Source organism: Prionailurus bengalensis, chromosome B1 (assembly GCF_016509475.1).
Source record: "Prionailurus bengalensis isolate Pbe53 chromosome B1, Fcat_Pben_1.1_paternal_pri, whole genome shotgun sequence".
Classification (NCBI taxonomy): Eukaryota; Metazoa; Chordata; class Mammalia; order Carnivora; family Felidae; genus Prionailurus; species Prionailurus bengalensis.
In genome coordinates, this window is record NC_057344.1 from 37,710,202 (window position 1) to 37,736,348 (window position 26,147).

General features: G+C 36.5%; 1 protein-coding gene across 1 annotated transcript; it reads right to left on the minus strand.

Annotated features, from left to right (window-relative positions):
* Positions 1-1,830: 1,830 nt before the first annotated feature.
* Positions 1,831-25,749, minus strand: ATP6V1B2 (ATPase H+ transporting V1 subunit B2). Its single transcript, XM_043562444.1, has 14 exons — positions 25,543-25,749; positions 18,934-18,989; positions 13,996-14,094; positions 13,152-13,245; positions 12,945-13,022; positions 12,358-12,497; positions 11,725-11,826; positions 11,276-11,373; positions 10,547-10,670; positions 8,811-8,961; positions 6,864-6,946; positions 5,541-5,645; positions 4,135-4,264; positions 1,831-2,106 (listed from the first exon to the last, which is right to left on the minus strand). Exons 1-14 carry the CDS (start codon positions 25,676-25,678, stop codon positions 1,967-1,969), a joined length of 1,536 nt encoding a protein of 511 aa, XP_043418379.1. The 5' UTR covers positions 25,679-25,749; the 3' UTR covers positions 1,831-1,966.
* Between the last annotated feature and the right edge of the window lie 398 nt (positions 25,750-26,147).

Genomic DNA, 26,147 nt, shown 5'->3' on the forward strand with positions numbered 1-26,147 from the left:
AAAGTGGTCTACAAGGAGTGCCTACCAGGGACCGGGCACTGGCCATAGTCCTTTTAACAACCCTAAAAGGAACACAGGCAGAGTCAAATTTTTTAAAGACTAAACAAGGTCCCATGAATACTGGCAGAACCAGAATTAGAACACAGGTCTACTTAGTTCTTGCATGATTGGGTCCCTTCCTCCTCTATATCTCCTAACAACTGCTTTGAAGAAGGGAGAGAAATGGAAGCCTCCATGATGCCACACCTTTGTCCTTAACCACCATGTTTTCTTTATATTCTGGATGTCTATTTAAGGTATTATTTGAAGCAAGTTTTGGCATGCTTCAATATGTGTTTCATTTTCTATTTATCATCCTCTTTCATCCATTGCAGATAGGTTCTAGAGGTCTTGAAAAATGTTTTAACAATGCTGTAAAACACTTGTAGTAACTCTCAAGCTTGAATCAAAACACAGTATGTTGGAAGATATATTACTGTGGAAAGAGCTTGGAAGGTAGAAAGGTCAGCCTGAAGACAGAAGGATATAAAACATGGGCCATATCCCTATAACACAGGAGGCTGGTGTACAACACTAGTTATGATGTTCAAAACTAAATCAAAGAGGTGATTATATAGTATATATCCACCTGTTATTATTGTTTTTCTGATTAGAAGATACAGAGTCACTCTAGGTACTTCCATTTAATTTAACATTTATTTTCATTTTATATCCAGATGTCACATTTTCTACATTAAAATATAATCATGCAGACTCCCCCCACCCCTACACCCTCAGAGAAAAAAGAACTTTACACAACTTGAAAGATGGAATGCACAGAGAAGTTGCTATTGCACCCAAGTAACAAAGAACACAAAGAGACTAAACAGTAGACATGGCAAAAGTGCATAGAATACAGCTCAGGGCTCACAATAGGAAGGAGCGAGAATTAAAAGGCGAAAGCTTTTAAATGCTATCACTTGTATCACAAGATTAACCTGAAAAGGCAGAGATGGGTCAGAAAACAGGACCAAATAGGGGGTCTTCCAAAGGCTGCTGTCAACAGAGTTTAAAATATCCATACACAGAAAAGCTTTCTCTTCCCCACCTTGCCCTCAGCATCTGGTAAACACTTTAGAAACTTAAGCCACTGTCAGCATGTCAGAATGTAGATTGGATATGGGTTTTTCCTTCTTCTTTTATTATACCCCAACTCTTTCCAAGCAACAGTTCTATTAGTTATTTTAATTATGATTCCTCTGCAGGGAAACCCAGTAAGGATCATTAAGACAAGGCCTCTCACTACTATCAGACTGATGCCAGCTGTGCAAAAGCTGCAGAATTCTGTGTCACTCAGAGGGAGGCAGAACAGTAAAACACAGGATTCCCAACTCATATGGACTAAAGAGAAAAAGGAAACTCCTTTTCTAATCTAGTCATTAAGTAGGAAAAAGCAGGTGGACAGTTAAAACCATCTGCTTAGAGCAGCAGCACATACCTACGAGCACAGCAACAATCCAAAAACAAATACTCAGGGAAAAGGCTCTTGGCTCTTCAGACAGGAGGATTCTTTTAGACCTGATCCTGGCCCTAACTTGGAGATCAAAGCGTTATAATTTCAGACAGTGATACTCTTGAGGGGGCTGAGAGATAAAGTAGAGGAGACCCAAATAATGAAGACATTATTAGGCAACTAACTGTACCACTATGTACAAACACACATCAGTAAGAAAAATTCACCTCCATCCCTGAAGCTACTTTAAAAAGAGCACTGATGACCTGGGTTTTCTCAACAGGGGATATTTTAAAGTCTGTTAGAAGTTTAAAACATTGCAACACTGGCACAGCATGTTACCTATTCTTTGTTTTTAATTACAGGGTAACAAGGCAAACTCCAACACAGAGATGGGGGATTAGGGAGTGCAAAAGGAATAAAGAAAACAGAACACTATTTCACAAGTGTATCGAGCCAGCGATAAAGTAGCAGCTAATGCTTTGCAGAGTCTCGAGGATAAAATTCACTCAGGGTGCTCTGAGGGATTCTCTTCAGCATTTCTTTGGGGAAGATTCGGAGCAGTTGCCAGCCAATGTCCAAAGTCTCATAGACAGTGCGGTTTTCATAAGGTCCTTAGAAAAAAATGAGATTGAATGAGTAACGGTAAACTACTTACCACTTATCAGTGTTATTCATTATTTATGCCACAGTAGGGCTGTGAGCATCGAGTATAAAAAAAAACAAAAAAACAGAAACAAAGCAGTTAGGTCTCCTAAGACTGAAAGCAACCGAATGTGTAAATGAGGATACAGTTAAGTACCATCAGGAATCAGAGAAAAGGGAGAGAGGCCTGCAGGCCAGAGAGGGCAGTCTGGTGTGTGGGGGGACATCTTTTTGGATAACTGGGTAGGATCCTAAATACCTGGAGCAATGGAAACTAGACCCAGTATTCTGTCCAGAGATTACAAGAAAGGCACTTTTCTAGAAACAGAGGATGAATTTGAGGGAGGGTTGTACACACTGAGAAACCTTAAATGTCAACTAAATACCCTGAATAGGTCAGTCATTTTCAAAGTTGTTACTAATTATTTTAATAGCAGAATCACTCTTATCCTCAAATAAATTTCATTTCTTGCCTGAAGAATCAGAGTGGCTGAAATTCTGGGTTCTCTTCTCTACTAAAAGAACTTCATTTTAATCTTTTTAAGGTATTATGATTCTGCATTAAAAAATTATCCACATTTTTTGGGGTTTAATGTTAATAAAAAATGCATCACATACATAGAAGAGTGCACGGGTCCTAAGTGTATAGTGTGATGCATTATTCCAAAGAAAACACATTTGTTTTAAGTACCACTGAGGTCAAATGTAGAGTATTAGCAGCATTAGCAGGTGGCAAAGGAGAGACCAATCAAAACAGTTTGAAAACCCTACATGTGCTATTTGATGAAAACCATTATAGAGCCTTTTTTACTAGAGGGACAATCAATAAAATTAGTAATAAATTTATTCTAGCAATGAGACGTAGAGAGTCAGGAAAAGTGATGAAAAAGCTGGCACTGATGACTAGGATGATGGGAAACGGGTATGCACTAGGCCTTAAGATGCAAAGTGTGGTCAGAGATCAGTAGCATCCACATTACCCAAGAAGTTGTCCAGATACAGAATCTCTAGCTCCATCCAGAACTACTGAATCAGAATGTCTAATTTAACAAGATCCCAGTTTATTCAAAAGTGTATTAAAATTTGAGAAACACTGGACTAATGTACTGTAATGGAAATGAAACCAGAATAGGATATCTTATTTATTGTTTATTTCCATTTATTTTGAAAGAACATGCACAAGCAGGGGAGGGGCAGAGAGAAAGGGAGAGAGAGAACTCCAAGCAGGCTCCGTGCTTAGGATATTTTAAATAAGAACACCACAAATTAATAAATATTTGGTCACTGGAGAATAAATGAATAAAAGTGAAGAATAATGCCCAATTACTGAGCTTGGGCTCAGTAGGACAATGCTCATGCAAGAGATAGATAAACTGAAAAGAGAACTGCTAGGCAGGTGTTCAGCAAAAAAACAAAAAACCCCAAAAAACTCTGGGTTCTGACCATGCTAAGCCTGAGGAGATGGCAGCATAAACAAAAGTATCCTAGTTGGTGATGTGGGATTAGAGCTTTAGAAAGAGGATGAGGATCCTACATAGCAATTTAGTCAACAGCATAAGAAAAAAGTTAAATCTAGAGGGAAAAAAACAGCTCAGAAAGAACAGGAAGCTAAGCCTCTGAGAAGGAAGAGGAAGATAAGATATCAGAAAAGGAGATGAAAATAAGTGAATCAGAAAAGCCCCAAACCCCCAAAGCAAGAGGAGATCATTGCAGAGGGGTTAAGAGGAAGGAGAACCAGCAGTGGAGGCAGCAGAGCAGAAAGCCAGGTGAAAGAGAAGGAAAAATTCAGATGGGAGCTGAATGGATAATGGAGTTGAAGGCAAAGGGGAAGGAGCTTGAGGGCTAAGTGCAAAAAGACATGATAGACAATTGGAAGAACCTCTTCTTTACTCAGAAGGAAAATCATGTAGAGACCAATGTAAATTGTCCAGACTGGGAAAGAAGTCTTCAAAACTATATATGAGGTTTTTATATTTGTGAGAAAACAGTCATCTTACCCTGAGCAATAAAGTTCTTCTCAAACTTCTGCAGAAATTCCAAGTAAAGAAGATCATCTGAGGTAAGGGCTTCTTCTCCAACTACGGCTTTCATGGCTTGTACATCCTTACCAATAGCATAACATGCATACTAAAGAGAAGAAACGCTTATATGAATAGGGATAAGATTTTATAAATGTTAACAGTAATCTGGGCTATATATTTAGGAGTATTTCTATACCTATCTTCATGTAAGAGACCACAGAAGGAATTTCACATTATTTACAAACATAATTCACATAAAGTTCATATGAAAGTATAAGAAAAATTTTATTATAGTCTCACTGAGAAAGGAGTCTTCTGGCATGCAGTCCATAGGCACTACTAATATTCTCTAAAACATACACTTCCTCAACATTCAATGAGCTTACATTTTAATAGCATGTGAAGTCAGAACTCATACCACAAAGAAATCCATCTCAAAGTTCAGAAAAACTATTTGCGGTATGAGGTTTGCTTTTTTTTTTAAAGTTCACTTATTTATTTTGAGAGAGAAAGTGTGATCAGAGGAAAGGAAGAGAGAGAGAAGTCCAAGCAGGCTCCATGCTGTCAGCGCAGAGCCCAATGTGGGGCCCGAACCCACAAACCATGAGATCATGACCTAAGCCAAAATCAAGAATCAGATGCTCAACTGGCTGAGTCACTGCTTACCATTTCTACTTTAAGGTCAAAAGTATTTTTCTTTATGGTGCTTGGTGTACAATCTCATACAACTACAAAAACCAAGGACTTCACAGAATATACAAAGCTGTATCCCTTAGTGTTCTGGTGATTGCTTAAGATCTTAAGTAAGAAATTACAGGGGCGCCTGGGTGGCGCAGTCGGTTAAGCGTCCGACTTCAGCCGGGTCACGATCTCGCGGTCCGTGAGTTCGAGCCCCGCGTCAGGCTCTGGGCTGATGGCTCAGAGCCTGGAGCCTGTTTCCGATTCTGTGTCTCCCTCTCTCTCTGCCCCTCCCCCATTCATGCTCTGTCTCTCTCTGTCCCAAAAATAAATAAACGTTGAAAAAAAAAGTAAGAAATTACAGTATCATTCAGGAATACTCTATTACTAAGGTTACTAACTGAAAATGGACTTATATTGTTGTTGTTGTTTTAATTTAGAACTATCTTGTATAGCATTAGACATGGGTATCAAGCATATGAGTTTTAAACTTGGCTATCAGCATCTGTCCTTAATGGGGGAAAAAAAAAGACTTGGTTCTAATGAATGATTATATATTCTACACATGCAACCTTTATTAAAGTTCTACTTGGATTGGGAGAGAAGTACAGTGATATGGGAGAAAGACAAGAGGCGTAAGACAGCAAATGGACTAAGAAAGGTATTCGTTTCTTTAAACACCATCCTTAAGATGACATACATACCAGCTGGTTAGATACATCAGCATGATCCTTTCTGGTCATACCTTCTCCAATAGCAGACTTCATTAACCGTGATAAAGAGGGCAGCACATTAATAGGCGGGTAAATCTTGCACAGAACATGAGGAAAAAAAGTACATTTAAATACAAAATTCAAGATTTACTGGTAGTAAAGAAGCATTTTGAAACTCATTATTATCCCTTAAATTATATAAAACTGCATTATTTGTTTCCTAGTTAAGTTCTAATATCTTTTCCTAGCAAGAAAAGGAAGTGAGACTTTATGGCATAGTATTTCTTTTGAGAATCAAACTCAAAATGAAACCTACAAAAAAAAGTACAAGAGCATATTGAAAAACTAGAATTTTCAACATCTGCCTACAGTATCAAATGTAAATAGCCTTCTGAGCTCTATGTGATTCATATAATCACATATGAAATAAAAAGATTAACAGTAATTCCACCCAAAAGCTGGTATTAGAAGCCACATCTATTACAAAACCATCAATCTTTTTTTGATTATTCAGCCATTAAAAAAAAAAATCTTGCCATTTACAACATGGATGGGCCTTGAAGGCGTTATGCTAAGTGAAATAAGTCAGGCAGAAAAAGATAAATACTTTTATGTTCTCACTTATATGTGGAACCTAAAAAATCCAAACCCAAAAAACTGTGAGCTTACAGATATAGAAAGGAGACTGGTGGCTGCCTAAGATGGGCACTGGGTGAAGGGAGTCAAAAGGTACAAACTTCCAGTTATAAAACGAGTAAGTCATAAAGATGTAATCCAGAGCGTGGTGACTACAGTGTGTATAATACTGCATTGCATATTTGAAAGTAGCCAGGTGGGTGGATTTGAAAGTTCTCATCGTAAAGAAAAAGTGTTTTGTAACTATATGTATTGATGGATGGTAACTGGATTTACTGTCATCACCTTGCAATACATATAAATATCAAGCCATTACTTGGCACACCTAAAACTAATAAAATGTACTGTCACTGATACTGCAATAAAAAATAGAAAAAAATATTTTTTGTATTAATAATAAGACTGGTAGATTATGCTCTTATGGAGTAGAATACCCAAGAAAGTTCTTTGAGACCTCTGACTCCTTTTTAAGAAAAGTGGAAACTTCATTCTTAGTATTGGCATTCTTGTCCACAATAGGATTTAAGTATACAGAAATGACAATTTTATAGCTGTATTATAAACAATTCAAGTTGACATTTTCTGACAAAATAATTCCTAAAAGCAAAGTCAAAGTCACTAAAGAGAAACTGAAGAATAGATTTGTAAGATTTACAGCACTGCTCAAATGTCAAATACCTGTCTATTGTGCAGCTGTCTGTCCACATAGATTTGTCCCTCTGTAATATATCCAGTCAAGTCAGGGATGGGGTGAGTGATATCTACCAGAGGAAAACATCTGACATTAAAGTGTCCATATCATATGAACAAACCCACAAGAAGTGAGAGTACATTACCTATAGCATTACATAAAATGGTGCTCTTTAGAATAATTTTCTGTGATAGAAAAGTTCTGTATCTGTGCTGTCCAATAGGGTAGTCACCAGCCTAATGTGGCTATTGAGCATTTGAACTGTGGCTAATGTAAGCAAAAAACTTGATTTCAAATTTTACCTAATTTTAATTAACTTTAGAGTTTAAGCAGCCAAATGTAGCTAGAGGTTATCATATTGGTTGGCGTTATTTAGAGTTGCAGCACAGTTAGACATGTATTGGGCATTTAAGGTCAATTAGCTGCATTCAGAAAAAGTACCATGTCTCCTAGTTATTTCTCTCCAAAATATAAATAAAATTCCATTTTAAACACAAGTTCCCTGGCAGAGGTTTACCAATTTAATATATACTGAGAGAACATGCTTCGCTCATAAGCTATTTCAAGTGGATACACACCATTTCAACACAGAAAGTATAGGAATGTTAGACAAGCAAACCACCACTATGCAGGCAGCACCAATAAAGTTCCACAAAGCAAGACGTTTTTAAGTTGGTTAAATGAATAAAGTAATTTTGTAGGTACTTTCTTGGAACAAGTATTTTCATGTGAGAGGCAGTATAGTGTGAATTATAAATTCAGACTGTCTGGGTTCTAAAGCTATCACTTCTTAACTTTAATAGGTTACTTTACCTCCCTGTGCCTCAGAGTAGAACATTTACCTCAAAACTGCTATGAGGATCAAATGAGGTAATATTTATAAAACACTGAAAACAGTGCTTACAGTGAGTTATTACTGATTCTGAAAATACTTTGTAAAAGTGCTTTTTAAGCACGGAGGTAAGGACAAAAAGGCAGTAACAGAAGAGGACTACTGAATGGTTTCACTCCCGAGCATACACTCACACAGGCATTGCACTGTGTACTTTCACAAAATAAGAGTCCTTTTTTTAATATTTAAATTCTAGTTAGTTAACATATAGTATGGTATTGGTTTCAGGAGTAGAATTTAGTGATTTATCACTTACATATAACACCCAGTATTCATCCCAACAAGTGCCCTCCTTAATGTCCATCACCCATCTACTCTGTCCCCTCACCCACCCCCCTTCCATTAAGAGTCTCCTATGGTTTGCCTCCCCCTCTAAAACAGAGTCATTTTTAAGCAGCCTTTGGTGATCACTCTGTCTCTAAAGTCTTGTGGCATTTCTTATTTGTGCTCTTCATTTGGCACTTAAGCTACCTTACTAGTACACATACATAAAAAATATCCAACTAGATCAAGTAACTTACATTAAAGAGAGACTCAATTAAAAACACAAAAGGAATTCCTTATATCTAGATCTGTGTCCCCAATAATAGCAGTCACCCAGTAGTAATTTAATAAATGAAAATTGAAAATTTTAATTATAAAGAAAATTGTTTTTCTTCTTCCACAAAAGGATGATTATTATAGGCAGTTATCAAATGAAAAATTTTATTTAGATACAAATCACTAAACTCTTGAAGGATAAACTCAAAAGGATTTCAACTCCAAAACAAATGAACACAGGGGAAAAAGGCTAACCAAGAAACAAACTCTTAACTATAGAAAACAAACTGATGGTTATGGGAGGGGAGGTGGGGAGTGGGGGGAAATGGGTAAATTCTACACCTGAAAGTAACATTGCACTGTATGTTAACTAGCTGGAATTTAAATAAAAACTTTTGGGGGGGGGGGCAGAATTTCAACTCAAAAAGGTAAATGTTCTTCTGTCTTAGAATCAAGTCCTTACAGTGATTAGGTGTGCTATAATCCAAAGACCAAAACTTACCATCATTAGGCATGGTGAGAATAGGGATTTGAGTAATGGAGCCATTTCTACCTTCCACTCGACCAGCACGTTCATATATTGTGGCTAAATCGGTGTACATGTAACCTGGGAAACCTCTTCGACCAGGAACCTCTTCCCTGGCTGCTGAAACCTGACAGTAAGTCAAGAAGGAGAATATCACATACCAGAATATGAAAAGTAAACTTAGTTAGAACATGTTTTCTTAAACATGCCCAATTACAATGTGGGAAGTATCCTCTTTTAATTTTAAATAGTCTCTAGAAGAGGACTTAAAAACCTAGCAACACAAGTTCAGATTATTCTGTAACAAAAATGTTGAAGGGGGGGGGGGGGGCAGAAGTTTTTCTTTTTTCTTTGCTACAATCATATCACCATAATGCAAATCTTCAAATATGTTGCTAGAAAAAAAATCTGCTTGTAATTCTATAAATCAAAGGAAGTTATTTTAAAACTAAGAGAACATTCTTAGTTCACAAGATTTATTTCATGCCACGGATCTTGCCATATTTATGTAAGCTAACTAATGCTGAAAAGGTCAAAAGGAAAGGAAATACATACCAGGGATCATTTGATGCAGCTTACATATTTAATTTAATCCTCACAACAATCCTGTGAGGAAGGTAATGCTGTTAAGTCCAACTTACAGTTGGAATCAAGGGTTGGCTAAATAATTTCCCAAGATAACAGAGCCAGGAGTCCATTCATTACACAAAATAAGAATAGTTTAGAGACATGCACACTACAATATAGGCATATATATTAACCTACAACCACCAAGAATTCTGAAGTATTAAGCCCAACTTTTAGGTGTTACTTTGGCACCTCCAAAAGAGTGTGCTACAGTAGTGGTACTCAAAGCATGGTCTGCAGACCAGCTTTTATCAATGTGTAATGAGAGAACACAGAAAGTAGAATAAGTATTTAAAAAACTCTGATGGCAATCTGACATCTGTTGAATCTAGTAAAAGTAAAATTCCAGGCTTGTAAGTTTATACCTTCTTTAAAATTTGCTAATAACTCATTTTAACTGTACTTTTAAAAAGTACTGGTCTGTGATGGGTGGAAAAAAAAAAACTCCTATGCTGAAAAAGCACTGCAATAGAATGAGATATGGTGATGGATCATAGGGAGTTTTAAGAAGCTGGGTATTTATACGGCATGTCTCTTCAGAAGTCCTTTTTCCCTTTTTACATGTTTAAAAGAGTAACTTACTCAAAATTTCAGTAACTTGTATTAGACCAAACACCCCAAACTTCTGGGTGGTAACTACGAAAATCTTAACATTGTTCCTAAAAAAACACTGAGTTTTCTGAAGGAAAAAGTTCTAAAGAGGGTACTATCAGAGTATGCTGTTTTATTTAAATACTAACGTTATTAAGAATGAAATTCTGAAAAGGGTTAAAAATTGACAATCTGGACAAAGAATATCCTAGGAGAATAACTGAATAAGCAACTTGCATCATTTGCTCTCTTTTAGAATCAAGTCTTAAATGCATGGAGCTGGTGACAGTATGATAACTAGGCTAATAATTTAAATCTTATCCTATAATAATTTCAACTAGGTTAACAAAAAAAAAGCTGTGTTTTCCTTTCCAATTAAGGTATTTTACTAAAATATGAGTGATGAAGCTTAAAAAAAATGATTAAAGAAAAATAAAAACTTGTAAAGAGACAAGATAACTCTGAAAAATAATCCATTTTTAGAAAAAAGTTACCTCTCGAAGTGCTTCAGCATAAGAACTCATATCTGTTAGGATAACCAATACATGTTTTTCACATTGATAGGCCAGAAATTCGGCTGTGGTTAGAGCCAAGCGAGGAGTGATAATTCGCTCAATACTGAAATGGAACATTAAGTCCTTTGTTACTCAAATTAAAAGGCCAAAGACTAAACAACATGATTCTGGAAATAACAGTACAGTTTCCCTTCAAAGTTTTAAATAGATTGCAGAGGATAAAGCAATTACTACTTTAAAAGTTCTTAAGTAAGCAATTATTTTATATATTTTTATAGTAAGAATTACTTAATGCTACAAAGTTAGATTATTTTAGAAACGGGCCCCTAATTTCTCAGAACTACATTGTTCTTAAAACAGAGAGAAACAGGGAGGGAAGAAATAGGCAAGGGGCTAGGTTTCTCAAGTAAGAGGAAAAGATCATTTACTAGGTACTAGGTAATTTATATGTATTATCTCACTTAAAATGCACAACAGTATGAGACAAGTATTATTTGTCATATTTTATGAGACAGACAACTGAACTTCAGAGCCAAGGTGATTAGCCCAAAGCCAATTAGCTAGCAAGAAGAGCTGAATTTAATTAAACACAGCTCTGCCATTCCTATCCCCATGTTGCTTTCACTGTAATGTTTTACTTCCCTTGGCTTAGTAACATTTTTGATCTAAAGCCTGAATGAGCAGAAAGAAATAGCTCTATTTACTTACGTTGGGTCATTAGCCAAGTTCAAAAAGAGGCAGACATTGTCCATTGAGCCATTTTCTTCAAAGTCAGATTTGAAGAACCGTGCAGTTTCCATGTTTACCTAAATAACAATGACTTCATCAGTGCAGGGAGAAGAAAAATTCTCAGTATTTATTTCTGATGAAGGCTAAGCTATGGATCTACACTGTTCCTTCTTTTAAAGTTTCAAGTACTCCCCAAAATTTCACAAAAGCCAACAGAGTAAAAACAGCCTGCTTTGGGCATAGAGAAAATTATTCTTAAATTTTGCAGTCAAGTGCTAAATTTTAATCCTGAGTTTACCCCAAAATGCCAAATTGCAACTTCTCTACCTAGAAATAAATCCAACAATGTATGTGTTGTTTCTGCACTGTTTTAATAACATAAACAATTAATTTTATATGTCATATTAAAACAAAAAAATTATACTTACACCCATAGCAGCAAATACAATTGCAAAATTTTCCTCACTGTAGTCCACTACATCTTTGGATTTCTTTACCAAACCAGCCTGGCGACAGATTTGAGCTGCAATCTGATGACAAGTATAAACGAACTGAGTTGAAATCTAAAATTTTTACAACAAAATCGTTTTTATCCTAAACTTTTTGAAATTGGAATTATAAATGAAACGATGTTCTAAAGGACTTTACCCAAAAAAGTTTTTGTACTTTTTGCAAAGATTTGTAAGAGTAAGCAAGATAAACCTCATGCATGAAAAACACAATACTGTTGAAATGGGCAATGGGTACAAGTGAGTATTGCTGAAAACCCTTTATTTGGTTTCCTACTAACAGTGAAGCATTTGAAAATTCTCCCTTGTGATGAAGCACCTGGGTAGCTCAGTTGGTTGAACGTTCGGTTCGGGTCATGATCTTATAGTTTGTAGGATCGAGCCCCGCATTGGGCTCTGCACTGACAGTGTGGATAGATCCTGTTTGCGATTCTCTTTCTTCCCCTCTGCTGTTCCCCCCACTCACAATAACAAGCTCTCAAAATAAATAAAACATTAAAAAAAAAAAATCTCCCTTGTTAAATTTCACACAAAACAGATCCTAGTTCTCACCTCATTGTGTGGTAAGCCAGCAGCAGAGAAGATTGGAATTTTCTGCCCCCTAGCAATACTGTTCATGCCATCTATGGCTGAAATGCCAGTTTGAATCATCTCCTCTGGGTAGATTCGACACTGAGGATTGATAGGCTGGCCTAAAGTAGTTCCAAAAGATAACATTTAATACATTAAGACTACAGCCATATAAATAATTTCTTTCTACTCTTATAGAATCAGTTATTTTTAAAAATCTGAAATTGTTTAAGTAACTTTTCCATTAAGTAATATTTCCAGTCTTTTGTAGACACAAAATACATGGTAGCAGAACTCAAGTTCCTAAAACAAAATAAATAAGAGAGAAATCCTAATTTCAAAATCCTTTACATTTCAAAGCTATTTATATTTCAGATATACCCTAGTGATATTTTATAATCTTAAAATATTTTATATAAAATTTTAAGATTTCTAGAAAAAAATTAAATAATACAACTAATATGTACCACATTGTTTGTCTACTTAAACTATCAATCACTCTCTGACAAAGATATTATAAAATAGAGGCTATTTTCTTCAAAACACAGAAATCCATTTATTGCTCCTACCCATGATGTCAAGGAAGTCTTCAGCCAGTACAACAGGACCTCTATCGATAGGTTTTCCTGATCCATTGAATACCCTACCTGTAAAACAGTAACAAGACAGTACAGAGTGGACTATGACTCAAACAGTAATAACTTTTAAGAAAGACTCCATGGAAATATGTTTAAAAGAAAACAGATCTCTGCTCACAACGCATAGTATCCATTTACCAAGCATATCCTCGGACACTGGTGTTCGGAGAATATCCCCAGTAAACTCACAAGATGTTTTTTTGGCATCTATACCTGAAGTCCCTTCAAATACCTATTGAGAAAGAAAAAGTAATCAGAAGAGTAAAAGGGATTTAGATCATAAGTACTTAAATATTATTTTTGTCTGTTAAACAGCCTATATAAAGTAAAATACATCAATGCATACTATTTTCATAATAAACAGAGAAATGTCCCTGGTGATGAACCAAACTGCCAACCTCTAAACCAAGGATTGTGCCTCTAGGCCAACTCCATCAAGCTAAGAATGTTGTTTACATTTTTAAAGTGTTTAAAAACAAAAAAAAAAGGAAAAGAAAGGAAAAGAATATGCATCACAGACCTTAGGTGGCCCCACAAAGCCTAAAAATTTACTATGTAGTCCTTTACAGAAATTTTGCTGATCCTTGCTCTATAGTACTTTTTAGAGGAACATGTTATTTGAGAAAACTGGCATTTCTCATAATTTGTAACATTAAAAACTAGGTATTATACAAGACAATGAAATAAACAAACTCAGATCTTGTTTTGGTTTCATCCCATAAGCTATAAATTCTGTCTTTTCATCTTTCTCTTTCCATGTGATTATCTGCTTTGTTTTATTAAAAAAAAAAAAAGCCATTTATCAGTGGAGCTATTGGGCTAGAATGAATATAGATGCTGACATTTGGCAAGACAACAAGAAAAAATTTTTTCTACCAATAGCCAGTAATCAAGATATACTTACTCAATAATTGCTAGAAAAGACAAGAAGTGTCCCTTAATGTTTTTGTTCAACTGGCCAGGTTTTGAAAATGATGCTTACCTGAACCACTGCTTTGGAACCACTAACTTCTAGAACTTGCCCACTTCTCTTCGTGCCATCCGGTAATGTCAAGTGGACAATCTCAGCGTATCTGGGAAACTGTATAAGAAAAAATAAAAGATCAATAACCAACTTATAAAAGCTCCCCAAATTCCTCTGTATGCTCTATCTCCATCATAGCATGTATGCATGTAAAATCTCCCCCAAAGGTATATACTGAGAGTTTATAACATCGTCAGGTAGTTTACATTCTTTAAACACTTAGCACCTGGTACATATACTGGTAAACACAGCATAAGGTACAGAGAAAGGTCTTAAATCCATAAAAACGCAGCAATTAAATTTTTCTTCTCTGTGTATATGTCTTAAACTTTGAAACTAAAGAAAGGCACAAAACTTACAAATGACTACATTCTCAGTACTCAGAACTGACGTTTATTTCTGGGTTGTGTGTGTACTCACCCTTATACTTTGTGGGAAGGGGATAAAAATGTCAACTGAAAATAAGAAGATAAATGTTCCCCCTCAAACTCTCCTAACCAAGTATGTATGCCTCTTCCGTTTTTAATATTTTATATTTTTTAAGTTAATTTATTTTTGAGAGATAGAAAGAATGCATGCATGAGTAGGGGGCACAGAGAGAGGGAGAGAGACAATCCCAAGCAGGCTCCGCATTGTCAGCATAGAGCCACTGAGCCTGCTGAAGGACTCCAACTCATGAACTGAGATCATAACCTGAGCCAAAACGAAGAGTCAAGATGCTTAACCAACTGAGTCACCCAGGCACCCCCCACCACTTTTAATATTTTAAAATGCAGATTTCCCAGAAATATATTTTAGTGTTTTATTTACATAAATGGCAACATATTATATATATCATCCTGAAGCTTTTCTTTTTCTTCACTTGATCTTATGTTTTAGATCTGTCATGGTAATACTTACCTCTTTTATCAACACAATCTATTGCAAAGTGCATCGCTCCCTGTGTGATGTGAAGGAAAACATCTCTCCATTAAACAATGGTGCATCACTGATTTTAAAACACTCTTTTAAAAATTTTATTTATTTTAATGTTTTTATTTTTGAGAGAGAAGAGAGAGCACATGCGAGTGGGGGGACAGAGAGAGAGGGAGGCAGAGGATCTGAAGCGAGCTCTGTGCTGAGAGCAGAGCCTGATGTGGGGCTTGAACTCACAACCCATGAGATTATGACCTGAGCCCAACTTAGACACTTAACTGACTGAGCCACACAGGTACCCATAAGACACCTGGGGATGCTAACATGTGAATAAATGGGCATCCCAAAATTAATGTTAAAACAAAACAAATGTAGTTAAAATCAAATGACACATTTTATTCAAGGTTATTCCAAATTTACACTATTACAAATATGCTACAAGAGCATTCTTGCATGCAGCTCCTCATGCAAGTGGGTTTTCCATAAGGTATTTGGTTACCAAGTGATGGGCTAGAGGCTGTGCCCATTTTCTCTAAATTTTCATACTACTCTACAAAGGAACTGTATTTTTTTTAAGATCTCCCTAGCAGTATACAAAGCTATCTTTTCCGTATATTTGTGCCAATCTTTTATTATTTGAACTTTAATTTTTGCCATTTTAATGAAGTAAAAAATAGCATCTTTTCAATATGTATTTTCCAGATTCTCCTAATATGGAACAGCTTTTCATTTCCATTGACAATTAAGACTTCATTACCTATGATTGGCTTATATCTCTTCACTTTTCAAATGGATCTGTTTTTTCTTTCTCTTATAGGTACTGGATATTAATCCTTCTGTAAGTATGTGGTTCTACTGTTTCTTGTCTTTTAATTTTCTTTATGGTATCATATCAAAACTTTTTATGTAAGAAAATGACTTGTCTTCCTTTATGTTGGTGCCTTTTGTGTCTGGTTTAGGAAAGAAAACCATCTAATCTAAGTTGTACAAATAGTCTTCAATTTTGTCTTCTAGTAAGTTTTTCAGGTTTAGGCTAACTTTAATCCAATTGCCTTTGTTTGTGGTATCCATTTTTTTTCTCATTTTTATTCTTTTTTCACATAGAAAGCCAATTACCCCAAAAATATCTATGCAGCACAAAATGTCCCCCATTGACTTGCAATGCTGCTTTTATCATTTACCAAGTCACAATTTGCACTGTGACAAGAGTTGGTTTGAGGGAGCTTAATTTTGCTCCACTGATAACAATTGCTTATGCCTGCACCAAATCTTTATTTGTAATTACTCTCTCTCTGATTCTGTTGCCTGAGAAGAATCAGTATCTTGCCTATTCTGAGTCTTTTTGTTAATGAACATGGAATCTCCACTTATTTTAAGTCTTCCTTTTTGTCTTCCAACAAAGTTTTAAGGTTTTCTGTAAATAAGGAGTTCTGCCACATACAACACTCCTGATTTCTATAGACTGATTCTTGTATCCAGCAACTCTGTGTTACACCATTGTTTCTAGTAGTTTGCCTACTGAATGACTTGGGTTTTAGTTAATGGTATTACCAAGAAATAATGACACCTGTGCCTTTCCCCTAATACCTTTATACTCTTCTTTCTTTTAGCCACAGCACTGGTCAGGTTCCAAGTACAAAGATAGATAATGGTGGTGACAACCAGGCATCCTCAGCTTTTTCCTGATTGAAATGGGAATGTTATTCGAGTCTCTCCTTAAGTATGTTGTTTGCTGTAGGTTATGGTAAATATCCTTTAAGAAGTTAAAACCTTTTGTTTTTGTAGAAATGAGTAACTTTATCACCTTTTCTTTATTAATTTAGAGGAGCACAAGCACTTTCTAGTTTAATCCATAAATGAGCTGAATTAAGCTAAATGACTGATATATTTCCTAACATTAAATTATCTTTGTATTAATGGGACAAACTCTACTTTGTCACAATTCTATTGATTTTTTACATACTCATTTTTGCTAATCTCCAATACATGACTATTAAAAATTTTGGAATCCGTATCTATAAGCGAGGATAGTTGTCTTTTTTTCTTTTCCACTACTACCCTTTGTCTGGTATGGAAACCAAAGATGTGCCAATTTCATAAAATGAATTGAGCAGTCTCCATCTTCTTCTTTTCTGACACAATTTGCATAAAATTATCTGTTCCTTTAACCTTTAAATTCTAAAAGCTACTCTAAATGTGGTGTTATAAAGCCATTTCTACAACTACATATATTCACCAGTTTTTCCTCAGCTGGAGCAAACATCAATGAAACTTTTTGATCACTCTTAAAATTACTTCCTGAAAGATATTTTCTAAAGTCCTTCTCAGGGCACCTGGGTGGCTCAGTCACTTAAGCATCTGACTCAATTTCGACTCAGGTCCTATCTCACAGTTCGTGAGATCGAATCCCAAGTCAGGCTCTATGCTGACAGTGGAGTCTGCTTGGGATTTTCTCTCTCCATCTGTCTCTGCCTCTCCTCAGCTTGTGTACGTACATGTGCTCTCTCTCAAAATAAATACACTTAAAAATAAAAATCCTTTTTGTTACTGACTCTTATAGCATCCCACACTTAGCCTTCATAGCAATACTAACCAGATATTTATATATATATGTATTATATTTGCTTCTCCACTACATGATGCTCCACGGGGGAGGGCCCATTGTTCACCATCATATCTTCTGTTCTGAGCTCAGTGCTTAACATAATTGAAATGTGAATATTTTTAATTGTTTTCAATAACATATTTATAATGAGTCAAAAATGTTATCTAACATAGGAAAAAAAAGGAGAAATAAAGGATTAAAAAAAAAAAAAAGAAAGCATCCAATCTTTTCCTCAAAAATAAAAGTGTAGGCTCCACTTCACAAAACATTAATGGGCACCTGCCTACACCCTGCACAAACTGAGTGCAATAAATTAAGGCTTTATATCAAATTGCAGACTAGCATGAGACTGTGGCCAGAAGATGCATTTGTTATGCTTAATCTTAAGGTTAAAATTTGTAAAGGAACCTTGTCATGCATAAAAATATAATCTTAGTGATAAAGCTGAAGAGACAATGCACTTTGCCCTTTCTTTGAGGAAACGTTTTTCGATTTATTTTCTGCTTCCAGAGAGGTCACATGTCAAACATATTTCCACCATTACTTCTCCCAACAAACTAATAATTGTGTGCTTCTCCCCTAATCCACCCCAACACCAACCAATACAGAATTATTGTTCTAGAGAGTATACTATATAAATTATTTTCTTGGAAAATATTTTGATCATAGAGCTCAGGTAGGAGGCTTTCCCTAGGATATTCGATTACAGTCTATATCCTATGCCTCTTTTTCTATAATAACAGTAATAGTGTTTTTAATTCTTAAGCATAGGTGTAGCTAAATAACCAATATGTAACTAAAGATCCTTACAACAGACTAAGTAAAAACTGTTCTTTAGAGTTTCAGTCACTGCTGAGATAACCTGTTCTTGTTTATTATTACTTGAAAACCAGTGTCAGGCCCTCAAAGATAAAAGTAACTTTGTTTATTCACTCAAAGACCTTAAAATTTAGTAAAGAAGACAAATACTATTAACAAATAAGTATAACACATGGCCGTCTATGACAACAGCCAAAAGATATCACATAGCTAATAATAATCTATAGGTTATAAAACACATTCATAGATTACTGTTGTTTTTCCTCAATAAACCTATGAGGTAGGATTGACACCGCTCCCCAATTTTCTCTTTCTTCTTCTTTTTTTTAATTTTGCAAATGAGGAATTCTAGGCCATAAACAGAATCCACAGTAGATCCACTATTGGAATCCAATATTCTGTCTTTTGATTTTAAAACTAGTCTCCTAGATAGCACTGACATTCAGACCAAAGAATGGCTTAAAAACAGTAACACAAAATTTAAAGTGTGCTGAACAGGACTTAATGCCATGTCTTTAATTACATAAATGTTTAAATGATAATCATAGTGGTATTACCTTAACATGATCTAAGATCACTAGTGGACCATTGACTCCTGATACTGTCTTGTACGCTGGAAAGAAACACAGAAGAGTCAGCTTTAGTCAAAGAGGACAACAACCTACAATTGTCTCTGTAGTATTACCAAAAAGCTACTCTCTCTACTGCACCTATTATAATATGGAGCAGTGAAACAGTTAAAAACTTTTCACTGAATTTGTGAAATATGCCTGTGCCTGTACAACTTTTCATAATCCATCCTCATCCAACCAAAAACATTTTGTGTTCTTACTGTAAGTCACTTTATTTTATGGACCCAGGACACAAAAACAAAGATGGCATAGAGGGGCAGAGCTCTTTCACAAGTTCCCAGTTTTATATGGAGAAGGGGGAGAGTTAAGGGCTATAACAGACATAGAGGGTTTGTGGGAGCACAGGAAAAAACTAGCAGTAGTTCTTACTTCAAAGAGAAAAGATAATGCTTTAAATAAGAGGTGGCACTCAGCAAAGTAGATAAGGAAGGGAAAGGAAGGCCTCAACAACTTTAAACACAAATGACAAAACTCACAAAGCAAATCTGAGAAAATGTAATCTGTGAGGTAAAAAGCCATAATTAAATGATGTCATAAAAATTACAGGGAAAAGAACTTTAGGAAGTGGGGAGTAGGCAATGGAAGAGGTCAAATACGACCTTTTTTTTTTTTTTTTTCTTAGAAAAAGTAAAATGTCACTGTCAGTTTAGAGGCTTGTATTTTTCTACTGCAAATTATTCTCTAGGAATAAACTACCAGCCAATAAGGTACTACCCAAATCCTTCATTTCAGAAAGGAGCCAGCTATCCTACACCGACAAACATGTCAAATGTAACGCTATTTAGGTATAAAACAGAACACTCAGGAGACAATAATTCTAATCTCAGAATTAACTAAATTTCATAATCAGAACAGCTGAAAAAATGAAATAAATGAAGAAAACTTAATACAAGGCTTTAAACACATTTTAAGAAATTGTCATCTGAGAATTTTTCATTTGCTTCATTTCTTGTGAGGTCTTGGGATAGAGATTTTTGGCACAAATATAGACTTCCAAGAATGAGGAAACCATTTAATATAACTAGTCTGTCCACTCAAGGGGCTTAAAAACTTGAAAACAGTTTCTTCAACCAGAAAGCAATTGCCCTGGGACAAATGCTGGAAGCAGGAAAGCACTATCAGGGGCATTTGTCTTTCATGCTCATAGGACATTTAAACCTGATACCAGATATTTGCTTGAATATCTGTAATTGTAATTATCTCAACAGAGGGCCCCAAATGACTTTTTTAACCTTGGATAATAAAAACCAAGTCACAAATTTAAAAAGCTAAGTTACTTGAATGGATGGTAATGTAAAACAATTAATCCAATTCTCTTTAAATTACAGAAACAGAAAAAAACAGAGGCTTTTTATGAAAATCCTCCCCACTATATGAAAATAATCTGATACTCTTAAAAATAATTCCTACTCCTAAAAAAAATTAATTTTTCTCATTTTGAGTGAATTTGAACATTCAGTTTTTTCAATGACTTTCTAAAACTGCTATGTAGAAATGCAAAGGGAGCGACATCTGAAACATGTTTTCCTAGAACACAGCTTTTAAAAATATAGGAACAACACATTTTCAAAACCTTCACTTAGTCAGGGATAAGAGGAGGGTGTCAGCTGGTGGGGTGGGGGTGAGGATCTAGTTTTGAGATTTATAGGCAACTATGTTTTTAACTTTATTTTTTTAATGTTTATTTTAGAGAGAGAGAGAGAGAGAGAGAGAGAGAGAGAGCAAGTGAGCACACAAGCAGGGCAGGGGCAGAGAGTCGGAGACACAGAATCCAAAGCAGGCTCCAGGCTCCATGCTGTCAGTGCAGAGCCCCAATGCAAGGCTAGAACCCACCAACTGTGAGATCATGACCTGAGCCAAAGTCAGAAAGAAGCTTAACCAACTGGGCCATCCAGGTGCTCCTAGAGGCAACTGTTTTGAATAAAATGTAACCAACAAAATTCTTCAGATTCTGAAAATTCTCTCTACTTTTTCACCAAGATTGGTTGGCATCTTCTCTGAACTTTTAGCCTCCGCAACCAGATCCTTCAGAATCTCACGTTTAAATTCAAGCTCATTTCAAATTATGAAGTTTTGCCAGTCACAAGCAAAAGCCTGACCAAGAAAAAGAAACACTAGTCATTGTTTTTGCTGGAAACAATGAATCAAGTTGACTTCTATTACAGAAAATTCTATTTCATCAAAAGCAGTCTCTAAATTTGCAACGATGTACATACTTTAAAGTCTATAAATAACTATTCAAATTAATTGTTTAATACCAACACCACCAATATACAGTTAATAAGTAATTGTCAGGAATTCTCACTTAATCTCCATTAACAGATCAGAGTTAACTAATATTATTCCAAGTTTTAGAAGAGAAAAAGGACTCTCAGATAAGTAGTCAAGTAACTTGACAAGGATCTGAACTTTTTTTTTTTTAAGTTTATTTAGTTTGAGAGAGGGGGAGAGAGAGAGATTGAATCCTAAGCAGGCTCTGTGCTAACAGTTCAGAGCTCGAACCCAGGATTCCTGAGATCATGAGCTGAAACGAAATCAAGAGTTGGGTGCTTAACCGACTGAGCCACCCAGGTGCCCCAAGAATCTGAACTTATATATAGCCTGGACCCAGAGCCACTTGTTCTTTTAACTCTGTACTGCAGCTCAAATTCCAAAACCGAACTGGTTGTTTTCCGTGGTCTGGTACACTCTTGTAATTATTAGTAAGACTTAAGTAGCTATACCACTCAAAACAATTTCACAAGTCTGCAACTTTAGCTATGAAAAAGTAAGTTATTGTTGCTATTTAATGCACTGGACAATACTTCTCTTGTGTCTAAATTTTGTCACTACTGCTACACAGTCTTTCTACAATGGCATATAGCCACTGGCAGAGTGGGAGAATCTAATGGAGATGCTTACTTCTTTCCCCTCACTGGAAAGCTTAAAAAATGCAAGAAGACTACTTCAGATACAAATCAGAGCTTAAGCAACATCTTGATTTAAATTAAACTGACATATACAAACCGAACAAATAAAAGCTATAACCCAAACTAAATAAAAATATTACCAAACTTTACATTTAGAGAGTGTTTCACACTATACAGTGTGTCCTCAGAGAAGTTACCTCATTTCAGATTCACAAAATGCTGGGAGATCAGCAAGGCTGATAAAGCCACTCTACACTTAAACTAAGGCTCTGACAAATTTGTTACTAAATGTAAGAACTGGACTTAGAATTGGATTTTTGGTTTGTTTGGCCTTTTCTCCCCCTAATTCTAAGGTTGATATTCTATGACCCTGTATTTCTGAACTTAGTCTCCTATATAATTTAATAAATATAGAGGTGACACAGTTGCTAGCATTTTGACTACAAACAGGTACTGTAAGACAGTTTATATATACCAACTATAGCTCTTTTCCATAATAAAACTATTTAAAAAAAATACAAGCAGAGAAAATGATACCAAACACTACTTTTTACCTCTCAACAGTGTTTACCCAGCCTTCCTCACAATTACTATTAACAGCCCAAAGCAGAGAGAAAAGTTTAGAGTAAGGCTGCCAAAGACATTAAGCTGCTCTATGAAAAGTCAAAACCTATTCACAAATTATATAAACGTTTGTATTTACCAAAATAATGACCACTCTTCTTATGAAAATTCCCAGATGAGTAAGTTGAGTCTGCAGGGGATATTCAGAACTTCTGACAACATAGATACATGTTTACATTACATGTTGAACACATTACATCTTTGATCCTTAACTATCAAGCAAGTACTATCAAGTAATATTTATGGAGTAATATTTTAAAATCTAAATTTACAAAGGTTTTAAGAAGCACTTATTTTGTCAGATGACATCCTCTTCCTCCTGCAGGATATGATATTGTTCAACACTAGTAACGCCACTTAATGATTGTGAAATTTTCAGAGAAAATTAGACAGTCATTGCATAATACCAGATCCAGTGCTCTAGCCTCCACCTTATTAGCAAAACAAAAACCCCAAGCAATCATCTTCAATTATGCAAGAATAGTAGAGACCCACACCCTGACAGGTGGGTACTGAGAGGTTCTAAAAAAAGGCAAACTGATAATTCCTTTACTTGACTTTTCACTGAGGCTAACTCTGCTCTATGAAATAGGAAACATAAGGTTAGTTCTGAGGCTAACTCTGCACTATGAAATAAGAAACTTAAGGTTAGCTCTGATCTAAGTAAGGTCTTAAGAACAATAGAGATCATCTAATTCAAAATGTTCAATGTATAAAAGTTCTATATGTATTACTGAATTTTGCTCACAATTTAAAAGAAAATTAAGTTTTCTTTCCTTGTGATTAGAAATTCAACTAAAATGCTCATGATTACTTCAAGGCTGTATATCTCATTTTCCATTTCTCGTTAACAGACCCATAATTGTGATGCTGTTTTAAAACAGGATCGAATTTTTACAGTGGAACTGCCAAATTAGTTCCACTCCTTTATTCAAAAAGCACACATTAAATTACTATAATAACATATCACCTAAGGTGGTATAATCAATCTTTAGAAAAATTAAGAAGTTAATCAATATTTATTCAGAAGCAATTAAAACTGTGGGACTAGAATCAAGAATATGGCAATATAAGAAAAGGATGATATTCAAATATAGTTAACTGTTAGCCTAAATTCAGTATCATTTATGCTTTTCAGAATAACCCAGACACAGAAGGGCAACTCAAATAAGTGTCCCATCTCCCTACTCTGATTCCACCCACATTAAGAATCTCCTAAACTATTAAAACAAGGGGTTTAAATGCAGGTTATCAAACAATTACAAGACACCTTCTATGTGTCAAGCACCTTGCTACACTGAGGACACAAAAAGGATTCCTGAGGTTCAGTTTTAAGCATTATATTGTAACAATTCTGCCAGGAGGCATCTCCTCTGGAGTTCTTTTGCCGCTGGCTAAGCACACAAAGAATAGTGAAAAACCACACTCCTCTCTTAACGATTAACAACCATGTTTTAAACAATTTTATTATTTCAGTTGATACTCTCTGAATTAACACTGAAAGAAAGATTATATGGAAACTATTGCACCCTTATAATCTTTTCCTACAAGTCACTAATGTTTACCTGCTCTACCCAGAAAAGCAAAGCATGCAAATGCAATTCATAAAATAAAATGTGTAATTGTTGGGTATAAATTTATTGTCAAAATCTATATAAGAATGCAATATCTGTCAATTTCTTGAAACATTCATTTATATAAACCTCCGACAGGCATTTTCTAATTCAGATAATTCTCAATGTAAAAAGCACATTTTAGTAAACCATGGAATCAACTGTGTTTTCCCTCTTCCTCTCACTGCAGTGCTGTCATATGACCTAGTGATAGATCAGGATAGGATTAGTCACACTGGAGAGCCCTAGACTGGAACCCTTCATTTGAAATTTTTTTAAACCAATGAGCCGCCCACAAACAGGCATTCTGGCAATTAACCAGTGCAAATATTGTCTCACCACCTGGAGAAACATCAGGTGCTTCCCCAGGTTTTAAAAAGAGTCAATTTCCAGGGCTGATCCCTAATTCCTAAGGAAGCTGTGAAGACATCTGATGCTACACAACCGTACTGTTTAGTAATAAAAATAAATAAACATTTCTTTTGGTAGTCCACTTAAAACATGGTTTATTAAGGCAGGGTTTTTTTTACAGTCACAACAACACTTAAACATGCATATGTATGATATGCTTTGCACATAGACTATATAATACGGGCAAAGCTGCTTGGCTTCCCCAGGATATCCTTGCACTCAATCGTGTTAGGTTTAACTCATCAGTAAATGAAGAGACAATGGTAGAAAAGGGCCCAGAGAAAATTAAGAAACGGAATTTTAATTCCTGCTTTGCCAATCATTTAAGCGTTTAAAGTCTGGAAGTCGTGTACTACCCAGACTGTAAGCTTCACACTGTAAAATGAGAGCGTTAGACTAGATGACCTGCAGAATACTTTTCAGCTGTAGCATTCTCTGATATCAAGGTGTCCTCCCGTGGAGCAGCCCTTCCACAAAACATCTCCCTCTGGCTGTGGGCCTGACCTCCATCAAGTAAAGGCCAGACCACGTCAGCGATGGCATTACAGAGTCTCCCTAGGCAGGAACTCCAGACTACCCCTAAAGGTCTATACCAGAGGGAGGAGAGGGTACATATCCAAAAGATATGGGGCGGGGGCAGCTGAAGACTGAAGTCACAAGAAGCGGCCTTGCCTCAGAGACAGGAAGCAAGCGCCTGATAAAGCTCCAGTCTAGGGAAGTTGGAGAGGGCGGGGCAAATAGCCTGGAGCCCACCACCCCCAGGAAAAAGTTCCTGGCGGTTCTCTTGCCCTTGGCCTACCTATGTTACGAAAACATTAGGTACACTCATATCTCCTTCTAAGAACAGACTTTTGGGTCAGTATAGGGGCGGTGAGAGAGGGAAAAATAAATCCCCCCTCCCCCGCTAAGCAGGTGAAGGAGAGCACGGGACTGGGTAAGGAGCAAAAACAAGATTCGTCTTGTTCTCTGATACTCACTGAGGCGAGGCTGGGAAAGGTAGTTCCGGCTAACTGCCAGCGCTTGCTCCCGAGATCCCACCACCGGCCCGCTGGTGGGCATGGGTAGCTCGGGTGCGGCCCCGTTCACGATTCCCCGCATCGCCCGCAGCGCCATCTTGTCTCCTCCGTCCCGACTGGCCCCGCAGCTGCCCAGCGCAGGCGCAGATATAGCAAGGGCGGACGGTGTGCCTGGCTCCGCCCACGCGCGCTGCGGAGCCGGGGCCTCGCCCCGGCCTCGCCCCGGCCTCGCCCCGCCCGCTAAGCCGCCTGCTTCGTAGCTCACCGCCCGCAGACTCGTGACTCCGGCTCCGTGTGGGCGGGTGTGAGTCTGCCTACCAGCGAGAGGAGCTGACCAGCGTGCTGTGAGGGAAGGCGCCGGGCCAGGGAGAGGGAAGGAGAAGCGGAAGTGGGTCCCAGAAAGAGAGGCTAGGTTTAAGAGAGAGAAGAAATGAACACGAAAGGGATCCACATGAAGGGAAGGAGGGGGAAGAAAGGCGAGCATGTACAAGAAAAGGTCACCCATTTTCATGACACTGAATGAGGAAAACTCAAGTTCTGAAAAAGCACTTTGAAAAACGGAAAAG